Source organism: Hippoglossus stenolepis, chromosome 7 (assembly GCF_022539355.2).
Source record: "Hippoglossus stenolepis isolate QCI-W04-F060 chromosome 7, HSTE1.2, whole genome shotgun sequence".
NCBI lineage: Eukaryota > Metazoa > Chordata > Actinopteri > Pleuronectiformes > Pleuronectidae > Hippoglossus > Hippoglossus stenolepis.
The window spans coordinates 8,855,662-8,868,427 of NC_061489.1; the positions used below are offsets into that span (position 1 = coordinate 8,855,662).

The 12,766-nt window shown below is 38.2% G+C and overlaps 1 protein-coding gene across 3 annotated transcripts; it reads left to right on the plus strand.

The window, feature by feature from the left end:
- Positions 1-1,082: 1,082 nt before the first annotated feature.
- LOC118112231 (moesin) lies at positions 1,083-12,181 on the plus strand. 3 transcript variants are annotated; one of them, XM_035161378.2, is made up of 15 exons: positions 1,083-1,424; positions 2,019-2,066; positions 2,290-2,373; positions 2,453-2,548; positions 2,712-2,834; positions 3,918-4,069; positions 4,173-4,256; positions 4,349-4,495; positions 5,286-5,382; positions 5,936-6,099; positions 6,235-6,365; positions 6,529-6,689; positions 7,128-7,220; positions 8,369-8,602; positions 10,972-12,181. In XM_035161378.2, exons 1-15 carry the CDS (start codon positions 1,416-1,418, stop codon positions 11,134-11,136), a joined length of 1,788 nt encoding a protein of 595 aa, XP_035017269.1. In that variant the 5' UTR covers positions 1,083-1,415; the 3' UTR covers positions 11,137-12,181. The 3 variants fall into 3 exon arrangements, with proteins under 3 accessions (XP_035017269.1, XP_035017270.1, XP_035017271.1); XM_035161380.2 differs by having other exon boundaries at positions 1,088-1,424; positions 8,444-8,602; XM_035161379.2 differs by lacking the exon at positions 2,019-2,066 and having other exon boundaries at positions 1,084-1,424.
- The last annotated feature ends 585 nt before the right edge of the window (positions 12,182-12,766 follow it).

The window sequence follows — 12,766 nt, forward strand, 5'->3', positions numbered from 1 at the left end:
CCTAACCTTAACCAACATCTAAACCTAAGCTTAACCTTAATGTAAAACTATCCTTAACCTAACCTAACCATAACCATAACCTTAACCTTAACCTTAACCTAAAACAAAATTTAACCTAAAACCTAACCTTAACCGAACCTTAATCTAAATTGAACCTTAACACAAAACTATCTGTAACCTAACCTTTACCTAAACCTTAACCCTAACTTTAACCTAAAACTAATCATAAGCTAATGTTAACATAACCATAACTAAAAACTAAACCTAAAACATGTTTACGCCCTAACATTTTAAGATTTACACTATGGAAACTTGATTTTGTTGACACAAGATTGAGTAGCACCTCCACCAAACACACCCACACACACACACACACACACACACACACACACACACACACACACACACACACACACACACACACACACACACACCCATTAAATTGATCTGTTACACTGTGATGGAAACAATCAAAGTCCAACAGCAGCTGTAAATACTGCATGAAATAAATTAAAGACGTCTAGTGAGGAAGCCAGGTTAAAAAAACAAACGCATTAAAAAGGGAAAAATATGGTAATATCAGGGGGGAAATATGGAGTAACTCCTCTCTATCATCACCATCTATCAGGACTGGGGCTGGTGGTGAAACAAATAAGTGAAGTTAAAGTGAGAGGAACTGAAAGTAGAAGTAGAATAGTCCTTGTCGGTGATCAGTGGCTCGCAGCATTTTATTTTTGGTCTATATTAGTGCTGCATTCCATAAGCTAATGTTACACACATACGGAAACCTTTTCATTTCTGTATTTGGCCCATCCCTTCTTGAGATTACAAGAGAACTCTAATTTACAAGCACATGCATCAACCAGTATTACATCTACAAAAGGACAAAGAAAATATTGAAGGAAAAGATTTTGTCTCTCTTGTTGCAACATTAATAGCAGGCCTACAACCAAACACACCACCCCACCGGCCAAAGAATTAGTGTATGCCATAACAACATATGCTTAAAACATTAACTGGGAGGATTATTAGATTAGCAGAAAGTGCTGGCACTTTCACCGCTACTGGAACATCAGGATCTGATGAGTAACTGTTAACTCCTGCCCCTCTATAAAAACGTTTGAGAGACACAGACCTCGTCCAGATCCTACGTGAATGATGCGCAGTCAAAACTTTAATCAAGGACAGTGGGAAAAGTGGGCAGCAAAGACGGAGGCGGGTCTATCCACAGTGCGGGGGCCTCTGGCTGCCATTGGATTAACCAAGAGAGAAATACTTGGGAACAATACAATGGTCCATTCTCATTCAGTATAATCCTTGTCGGTATTGCAAGCAGTTTCATATGACTGCAAAGAAAAGGCTTCTACAAGCACCTCTCTCAAGAAGTGTTACAACTAGAGATTTAAAAAATACAAATGTCAACTGTAAGTAGATATCTTTCATTGTTTATCGCTCGGTTTCACCATGTTTCATATTTGGTAACTCTATAGTAGTGTTTGAAATTTGTGAACCTACTCTGTATTGTAATTGTATTACTGTGAGACGGCATTTGCCTGTTGTTCTTATACCTGAAGATGTGTTTTTTAGAGCAAAATATATGAAGATGTTTCTAATTTGTTGTGTTTGCATTCCTGGATTTATTCTTGTAAAAAGTAATTGTTAAATTTGCTCTTCTTTTCTTCAACAGCAAGATTTTCAAATGCAGCACATTATGACTATTACTGTTATTAATATTAAGGATTTATAGGCACTGATGGAGGGCTGTCTTGCTCAATAAATCTCAGAAAAGCTCACGAGGAGTGGACCAAACAACATGTCCTCTAAGCTGCTTTTTTTTCTTTATCACAAGTTTATAGCAACAATTGCAAATTTGTGTTTTGCTTTTAAATGCAAGAATAACCTGAAGTGGGTGTCACTGATTTCCCCCTGTCAATTTATAGTTATGCATCATGGAATAAAACCCCCATGTTCTTGGTTAAGTCTAAAATATACTGTACGGCTTCATTTTTTGATTGTAGTCCCCACCAACCTCTTGCGATTGGATGCTCCTGGTTGAACAGAAGAATGTAAGAAAACCTTCTTTTTGGTAATTTTAGCAGTAAAAAAATAAAAAAAAAAACACATTTAGCATTGTTTCAGAACAAAGAAAGTTGTCACAGAATCCGTAGTGCTCTTTTTCACTCAGTTGTTGGTCTGCATGCTCCTTGATGCTTCTCCAGTGACACAGATGAATGAACAGCAGGAATCTATTTTCCTCCTGTATCTGAGTGTGCGTGTTTTCTCTGGTAGATAAATGTTCGGGTTACAACCATGGACGCTGAGCTGGAGTTTGCCATCCTGCCCAGCACGACTGGCAAACAGCTTTTTGACCAGGTACGCTGTGCTCTACAATCAAACAGGCACTTTGCCAGGGATGAAATATGTACTTACTCACACTTATTACCATTTTTAGATAGTGAAGACCATCGGGCTGAGGGAAACCTGGTTCTTTGGCCTCCAGTATCAGGACAGCAAAGGCTTCTCCACATGGCTCAAGCTGAACAAGAGGGTGAGGGAAAACGTTTTTGCATGTGCTCGACATCTCGCGATGTCATAGCCCGTCTCCCCTGATGGCTGAATATAAATGAAGATGTTGGTTATGGTTTTGGTAATGTAACTGTACACCCCATCGAGGCTAATTAGTATATATTCCTTTACTTCGGCAATCCCAGGTGACAGCTCAGGATGTGAAAAGGGACAACCCTTTGTTGATTAAGTTCAGGGCCAAGTTTTACCCTGAGGATGTCGCCGATGAACTGATCCAGGAGGCAACGCAGCGCTTATTCTTTCTGCAGGTTGGAGATGAGCACACACACACACACACTATACAAGAATACTGATGTTTTTCAAGGGAATTGTATTGTAGTGGAAACTGGCACCCTGATACATTAGATCGTAATGATTTGCTTTCCCCATCATTCCAACAGAATTTCTGAATTATACTACACCAATTTTTTTCTTTACACCAAACTAACCATCCATGTTCTTAAATTTTAAAAGTTAAGTTTGCATCAATATAAAGTGATTAATCTAGACAAAAATATCCAATCTTAGTCAAGTGATTATCACCATGGAAATGGTGTTGTCTTACGCAAGAGTTACAGTTACAGTTTAGATCCAATGACAAATAACCAATCTCAATTAAAACAAATGCTGAACCTGTGGGGGTTCCACAATGAGTCGTGCAGATCCTCGCTAATTCTCATGGGTTTTCCATTAGGGAGTACATGCACAAAAAATAAACCAAACCAAAACACAGTGACGAAAGAAATATTCAGATCCTTCACTTACAATAATGTGCCAATACGCAGCATTTTATTCTTGGAGCTGCAGTAAGTGCAGCTAATATCTACTTTATAGTAAGTTTTATATACGTGCATGAAATTCATCCGAGGGACTGTGGCATAAGAATTAAAAAACAAAAGTTTTCTCTAATCTTGGATTTTTTGGTGAGATGTTGGATCATTTGAATATTTATTAAAATCACAATGAAATATGACCCCCGACTACGCAATGCTTTTTGTAAGATGTCAGAAGCCAGAGAGTTTCCAAAAGAATGGTTTAATCTTTAACATTGTTTTGTATTTGAAAACGCTTTTTATATTATCCATTGTGTGAAATCTCTAACTTTAAGATAACTAGTAAGTTGAGCTGCCAAATAGATGCAGTGGAGTGGAAAGGACAAATTTTCCATCTGAAATGTAATAGAGTATAAAGTATAAAGTGGCATAAAATGAAATACTCAAGTAAAGTACCAGTCAATTTCCATCAAGAGAGTAAATATAGGATTTATTATCTGTTTTCCAAATTACCAATAATATGATGTAACAGAAAGGAATCGAGTATAACAGATCTTTCTGTATTTTCTGTGTTTTAAGGTAAAAGAGAGCATCCTAAACGATGACATATACTGTCCACCTGAGACTGCAGTCCTCTTGGCCTCATATGCGGTTCAGGTCAAACATGGTGACTACAGGAAAGACTATCACGTACCTGGATACCTGACAAAAGAGAAGCTGCTGCCACAGAGGTAGTGAGCCTTTGTGCATATTGATGTTAACCAAAGGTCACCTTAATTCCAGTATCAGTCACCTGAATTCTAACTGATGTGTCCTATTCGCTGTTAAAACCAGGGTTTTGGAGCAGCACAAACTGAATAAGAATGAGTGGGAGGAAAGAATCCAGGTGTGGCACCAAGAGCACAAGAGAATGCTGAGGTACTGCACTCGTACTTTACTAAAAAAAGTCGTGATATCATAATTTGGCAAAAAAGTTGGTCGGTACTTCATTAACCTATTCCACACCACAGAGAAGATGCCATGGTGGAGTACTTGAAGATAGCCCAGGATTTAGAGATGTATGGGGTGAACTATTTCAGCATCAAGAACAAGAAAGGCTCCGAGCTATGGCTGGGAGTGGACGCCCTGGGTCTCAATATCTACGACAAAAAGGACAAGTATAAAATGCACATCTATCTATGTATGTCTGTCTTTGTCAAAGTGGTTTTGAGTCAATGCACACTAACTGTGACTGTTGCATACGTGTATGTCATTGTTTATACATGCTCATGACATGGCTCTAGGGATGACGACTCATCAGTCAGTTGGTTGGTTGGTTTTGGACTGTAAGAATGATCTCCATGAAATCTTGTTCTCACATTCATGGTCCCCGGAGGATAAATCCTGCAAAATGTTGGTGAACTTTACATTTTTGTTTTCTACTCAAATGTTTAAACAATTACTGGCTGTCAGAGGATGAATCATATTGACTATTGACATATATTTTTCTCCAGTGACACCTACAGGTCAACCATCAACATCCCAAAAATTTGTACAGATATGATTTTTGGTCGGTGAATCCTAATGAATTTGGTGACTCGTCAACTTTCCCTCTCTTGATAGATAGATAGATAGATAGATAGATAGATAGATAGATAGATAGATAGATAGATAGATAGATAGATAGATAGATAGATAGATAGATAGATAGATAGATAGATAGATAGATAGATAGATAGATGAGGTAGTTGACAGATGACATTTAGAGAATAAGAATCGCCACATTCACACAATTGGTGAAAGACATTTCTTAAAAGCACCTCTGTTCTTTCTCCATCATTGAAATCCTTTAAATACTTTATACCGTTACTCATATTTTAACTTCATGCCCGAACCATGCAAAGAACATGCTAATGATACCACACTGTGGACCAAACTGTAATTGTAAATCATACCATTGTTTTATAGGATGACCCCGAAGATTGGCTTCCCCTGGAGTGAGATCAGAAATATTTCCTTCAACGACAAGAAGTTCGTCATCAAGCCAATCGACAAGAAGGCTCCGGTATTCCATTACACAATTAGCTATCCTTAATAGTGATTGTTTTGCAGCAGTTCTTATGTCTATGAAGCGTTTCATTCCATGAAATAAAGCACACGCTGTCAGGCCATATTATCAGGTTATTTTGTGGTAAATTTGCTCTTTTTCCGACACACTAATAGACAGAAAAATTCACAGAATACTTTATCAAAGAATGACCAATTCATATTTATTCACTGTGGCTGTAATCAGTAGGTGTGAGAGAATCCTACATCCTTATTATTGGAAAAATACCAACTTTGCAAATGTAAAGATTACAAAAAACAATGTCATGACAGCGACTGGTATTTGATCTCATTCACAAATATGAGTATAGCCTCTCAGTTCATCTTGCCTTCCGACTGCAAGAAAGAATCCAAAAGTTTAAGAAAAGAAAGTAATTCAATTCCCCCAAAACTGAATTATCCCTGGAGGTTATTTAAGCCAGTACTTGAATGTAAAACAGATGTGATGTTGATTATGTGTCATAAATAAAACCCTGGGCGATCCCTACTTGGTGGGTTTTTTTGTGTTGCAGGACTTTGTTTTCTACGTTCCTCGTCTTCGCATCAACAAACGTATCCTTGCATTGTGCATGGGCAATCACGACCTATACATGCGCAGACGTAAACCTGACACCATCGAGGTGCAGCAGATGAAGGCCCAGGCCAGAGAGGAGAAGAATAAGAGACAGATGGAAAGGTGAGTGTAAAGATGAAATTATGTAGGATTTTAGAGAGTTTACAGTTTACAGTCTGTTCCCTCTGCTTTAAGAAATAAGTGTGAGGCGATACAGCGTTTTCTAAGATGTGTATTTATGCACAATTCTCCTGTCAGGGCTCTGCTTGAGAGTGAGAAGAAAAAGCGAGAAAACGCCGAGAAGGAAACAGAGAAGATTGCCCGAGAGACCATGGAGCTGATGGAGAGATTGAAACAGATTGAAGAGCAGACAAAGAGAGCTCAAGATGGTCTGATAACTTTGTGGATATAAATTTTTCTTAACTTGATTTATATTTTCTCTGTCTGACATTAAAATAATGGTTTTGCTTGTGGAAATATGAAGGCAGTATCGCTTTAAAGCTCATCATATGTGGGCTTGTATGTGTGTTGTATGCGTGCGTGTGATTTCAGAGCTGGAGGAGCAGACACGGAGGGCTCTTGAGCTGGAGAAGGAGAGGACAATTGCCCAGGAGGAGGCTGAGCGCCTGGACAAGGACCGAAAAGCTGCTGTGGAAGCTAAAGCAGCCCTGCTATACCACTCTGAAACCCAGATCAAGAACCAGGAGAGCTTGGTACTCATGCAGTACACATTGGCATTCCAATTTATTAATTCAATTGAAAGGATTCAATTGCACAGATCTGTTTTCCAAACCCCTTAAAAAACTTGTAGGTCTAAAATCAATGTTTAGCCTGACAAAATTCACGTTATCCATTTAACAAAGGACTCATTATGGTACATTTACATACAGTCCATTGATCAAGTCCTCAAAGCTACAACCAAACGGTCAAGTTGTGATGTCATTACATTTAATTCTGCTTGATAGTAAAAGTATTTTACCTTGATTTGATTTACATTTTCAGCTACAACTGATGGAAATTAACCTAAGCTGTGATGCTGCATAAGAACTCACATAAGCACACACTGACAGATAGAGCACATTGACCTTATATCAGATGCACTCTTTCCTCTCTTCCCATTTGTGTGACTGTGTGACTGTGTGTGTGTGTAGGCCACTGAGCTGGCAGAGCTTACCTCTAAGATCTCCCAGCTGGAAGATGCCAAGAAAAAGAAGGACGAGGAGGCGATGAGATGGCAGAAAAGGGTGAGAATTAATCAAAGAACCACAAGAGAGATAAAGGATGAATCAAACATGAGCAAAGAGGGATGTGTGACACTGCTTGAGTATTAAATCCAAGTAAAATAGAAGCAAAGCGTCGCCCACAGATAAGAATATCACTCGACTTTCGAACAGTGATAGTATGAATTATGTCTCTGCCACTGGACTGTCAAATATAGGAAACTTTAGCACCATGAGAAGAAAGGAACAAATGATAAATGTATATGTTAAACTAATACAAAAGATTTATCTGAGGTGGGTGTAAATCTTTGTACGCAAAATGGGAGGTCTATACTTTTCTTATGAGTATGGGCGCCTTTTGCATGAAATGCCGTGAAGTTTGTTTACAGGTAAAATGACCTCACAGCAGAAATGGAACAGTGTGAGCAGTATCACAATTACAGTGACGAAAATGATCACATATTATCGTTGTATTGTTACGATGTGCTGAAAATGTTCTGTTTTCACTCAGTTTAATATTTGAATAATATATGTATTATCAATAAAAAATATTAATCTGGCACCATATAACACCATATCAAAAGTGCATAATTAACATTGAAGAAAAAAATCCTTTATCTGGCAAAAGAAGCATTTAGCTTTACGATGAAAACCTCCCGTAATGTAAAATTTTAGAGAACTTATTCAAATGTGCCTATAAGAACAACACAATCATTATGAACAAAGTATTGCAACCATATGTGACCTAACCAGATGACAGATGGTGATGACGAATTATATAACGACACAAAACTAGCGGAGCCGAGGAGAGAAAGTTGACAACTTGTCACATTAAGTGCAAACAAAAACCCTGAGAGTCTGGAGTCTTTTTTTAAACCCATGCAATTTGGCAAAAGAGGATGCTAACAGTTGCCAGCTATGGCCAGAGCACTGGCACCTTATGCTGTTACAGTACCAACCAAATCATCACGGTAATCATGGTAATTGAAGATTGAAAAAGTACAACTAACCGTCAGGAACTTGACCACGGTTTAACGTTTCATCCTTACCTCATAGTTGTTTAGTCTTCAAAGGTATATTTTTGGTACCCCGTGTTTCAATCATATCTAGTAGGCTTTTTGCCCTTTAATATCCAACCACGGTGCTTCACTGCAAGTCGTGTGTGTTGACAGGCGATGATGGTTGAAGCTGATTTGGAGCGAACCAAAGACGAGCTGAAGACTAAACTCATAGGTGTCCATATTCAGGATTCTGTCCACTCCCACATGCATGAGCATGACGAGACAGACGAGAGCAGCGCAGAGGCCAGCGCTGAGCTGACTTCCCCGGGCATGGTCCGAGATCGCAGCGAAGAGGAGAGAGTCACAGAGGCTCAGAAGAACCTGAGACTGCAGAAAAACCTCAAGGTAAGGTTAAATGAATACAGTATGGTAAAATGTCTCATTTTAATGATTTGTTCTTCTCTTACTCCATTTGAGTCAGAGGTCAAGGTCAGTTGGAGATAAGCAGCCCTGAAGCCGCCCTTGAGCTTTTAAGTTTGTACAGAAACAAATCACAAAGCACCTTCAATATTTAAATTTGAAGGTTCAGTACATAATGCTTTCTTTAATTTGCAACTGAATGCTGACATCAACGTGTCTCTGCCTATCGGCACGTTCTCTAATGGACTTTAATAGCTCCAACAAAACAGAGCATCCCTCTTCTCTCTTTAAAAAAAAAAGTCAATTTCATTTTACCCATGCTGAATTAAATGCCCACTGCAGTCCAGATTGAAGCATATTTAGAACTAATTTTTTTTTTTGGACAATTTTGGTACCCAGGGGATGACTCCGAATGATCTCTCGACCTTTCCTCCAACGCAACGCTTTGTGATTCTAAGTGTCTACAACCGACACCTTAGGACTGACTGTAATAACAACGGTGATCTAATACAGTGGTTCTCAACCTTTTTTCAGTGATGTACCCCCTGTGAAATGTTTTTTCAGCCAAGTACCCCCTAACCAGCGCAAAGCATTTTTGGTTGAAAAAAAGATGTAATACACAGCGCTGTGCCATCAGTGTCTGATTTATTAAACACTTGTATTTTATTGAATATTTATTAAATAACTATTTTTAAAGGATTTTTGAATGGATGCTAATTTTAAATCTATTTTTTTTAAATCTCACGTACCCCCTGGAGTGCCTTGACGTACCTCCATTTGAGAACCACTGATCTAATACATACATTTGTTAATTTTTTGGGTTTGTGACAAAAAAACATCAGGAAATCAGCTGTTCCATTAGCAAATGTTAGCATGTTAACCCTTCAAAAACAAAATGGAGAATATGATACCTGCAGAATGGAAGCCTTTTAGCATTGCCATTGTGAGCATGATAGCATGCTAACATTAGCATTTCACCCACTTGTGGTGTTGTTTTGGTGATGGTAATGTTGGTCTGTCTGGCGGTTGATTCATCACTCCAAACTGAAACACCTCGAAACGATAAGATGGATTCCCTTGAACTGACATTCATTGTCCCCTACATTCATTGTATATAATGAGGACATGTTTTTACTTCCTCTTACCATCCAGAAATGAAGCCAAAATGTCCCAGATACTAACACTTCCATCTTACGCATTTGGAGTCAAACTCTGTGCAGTAACAATCGGGGATAGAATGAAGTCTCGACGATACATCGATATATATCGTGAGTCAGTCCCAGCTGTCAATCATGACATTTCAACCCATTTTTATAGCATCTAAAACTGTATTAAAATCAAACTTATCGGGAAAATGAAGACTTATACACATATCCGTGTGATAAGAACTATCTAAAACCATCTTTGAGAACAATGTATTTTAGGTGTTCTTTGACTTTCTAGTTTATGTGCCATCTGTTAACATGGAGGAGGCGGGATTCATCACCTACACTGCAGCCAGCCACTCGGTGACAATCAAGACACTTATGCCTCACTTTTGAGGAGCTGTCATGTCGTGTCATGTTTTAATACAAACGATGATCCTCACAGGAACAACATTACTGACTTTGGAGATTTTAGCATCACAATCAAGTTGATATTTGTGGTCCATTTTTTACCACCATCAAATACATTGCTGTGAATTTGCTGCTCAAAGATTTCCTACAGCTCAGAGACTACATTAACTGAGTAAATATTAGGCAAATATAAAAGTCTGCATGTTAACATTACCGCTGCGAGTGAGATTCAGCTCAAAGCAATGTTGTGCGTGGGGTCAAATTCACAGGGCCACTCATCTTGTTTCCATTCACTGAAATCCGATTTTGATAGTCAAGACTTAATAGGAGGTATAGTGGATATGTTTGAGTGACACTTTATTGTGCCACCTCATACTGTTGGTGGTTTGAAAGCTGCCTTTCTGTTGCTGTTGTTTGTTTTGAGATTTGTGTCTCTGTTGACACACTCATATCAGCAGATTCCACTCTGCTGTAAAGTTAATTGCGGCCAAAACTTGTGTTTCCCTGAGAATTCAGTGCACTTTGAATAATTTAACATTGTTGCGCATACTTTATCACTCTGCTTGTTTCATTCAAGTCGCAAATCCCAAACAGAGCGGGGTCTATTACAACTGATAGAAATGTTGTCTCTATCTCACAGACAAAACCAGATATAACTCAACACAAAAATGGGCCTAATAACGATGGACAATAGAGTGTTTTCAGATGGGGATTGGGGGGAGTGCTGTGGTGAGGGGTTAGGGCTTTTGAATAGTCTGGTAAGAAGCTTTCATTCACTGTGTTTGCGCTCTCTTTCAGTTCCTGAGCACTGAGCTGGCTGGAGCTGTTGATGAGAGCAAAAAGACCCCCAATGACCTGATCCACGCCGAGAATGTGAAGGCGGGCCGCGACAAATACAAGACCCTGCGTCAGATTCGCCAGGGCAACACCAAACAGCGCATTGATGAATTTGAGTCCATGTGAGACGGTCTGGTTTTTTAGGCCTGGAAAAGGAGAGATAATGAGTTGGACACACTTAGAGATTTTAGAAGTGTAGTTGCAGACAATTACTTAGTGTAGGTAGTAAATTAAGATGACGCAACAATCTGACATTGAATATTATATTGATACTATGGTTTGATGCCTTGTCCGTGATTTTATAAAACCTTCAATAGAGCACATCCCCCAAGGCCAAACAATCCTATACATCTGTCTTGCAACTATTGGTATTGTGTAACTTCATTGGTTGCATGTTGAATGAAATTCTGATGTTTGCATCACTAAATACTACTGGTTTACTACTGGTACCATTTGCATTTTAATAAGTATAACTCTATAATGTGGATTCAGCATTTTCTTCCAACAGATTGAGATATTATATTGAGATATATGGATATACTGTCAATATGTAGAGACAATAAATATCTATATAAATCTATATATCTGATATATTATCTTATATCCAGGATTCAGATCCTTAACTCAAGTAAAAGTATTAATTCCACACTTTAAAAATACTCCACTACAAGTAGATGTGCATTCAAAACCTTTTTTATCAACAAAATGAACTATAAGTATAAAATGTTAACTCACTCAGTGTAGTAAAATGTTTTACTATTTTACCTGACAACTATGCATTAATATTACTGCTGCATTAATGTGTATGATGCATCTTACTGCTGTATATTTTTCTGTCGATGTTTTAAGGTTGAGCACATGAACTACTTTATACACTGTTGGGTGGATTAATGTACAGCAACACATCATATTCTATACGATCATCAAATGTCTGAGGGAACCATGCATCTGAACCATGAGACTTTTAGCTCTGTGATGGTACATTGGCACGTGAAAAGCAAATGAAGCTGTCAGACATTTGTGGTTGAGCACAAAGTACAATATTTCCTTCTGAGATGTAATGGAGTAGAAGTAGAACGTTGCATAAATTCCATTAATATTAATGTTAACTACAAATACCTCAGATGTGTACCTCAGTACAATTCTTGAATAAATGTACTTAGTTACTGTCCATCACTGAGTAGAGCACACACTTCCACCAAGGCCAAACCGTCATACACATCTGGAATGTTATTAATTGCATGTTGAATGAAAAACTGATGTATACATTCCTAAATGCTACTAGTGCCATATGCACTTTGAGTAATAAGTACAATTCTGTAATCTGAATTCAGTGTTTTCTTCCACCAGATCCAGATCATTTTATAATCTATATATATAGATCTATAAAGTATTATTATCTTTTTATAGAGACAATATTTGAGATTTCTACATCTAATACATTATATTATCTCCCTATATTATTTTATATATATATATTACCCTATCTCTTAAGGAAAGTGATTGGAACTACCTCTTTAACCGGATCCACAGCAACATTTAGTGAGTCCTCTCCACCAAATTGGGTGCTAATCGGATTTTCGTAATCCTGCTGACAAATACACAAACAAACAGATGGACAGGCAGACACGGGTGAAAACATGACCTCCTTGGCCGAGGTCATAACTCACCTTCGAAATACATTTTACATTTTGAAGGAACGAGAAACACATTACCAGTCGGGTTCAGTGTGGAAAATATATGAGGCCAAAATATC

What these genes read in the sequence shown, in the direction of transcription:
- LOC118112231 (XM_035161378.2), top strand. An exon ending in GCAAACAGCTTTTTGACCAG is followed by an intron (nt 2,374 to 2,452) that starts GTACGCTGTGCT and finishes TACCATTTTTAG; the next exon opens with ATAGTGAAGACCATCGGGCT. An exon ending in AGCGCTTATTCTTTCTGCAG is followed by an intron (nt 2,835 to 3,917) that starts GTTGGAGATGAG and finishes CTGTGTTTTAAG; the next exon opens with GTAAAAGAGAGCATCCTAAA.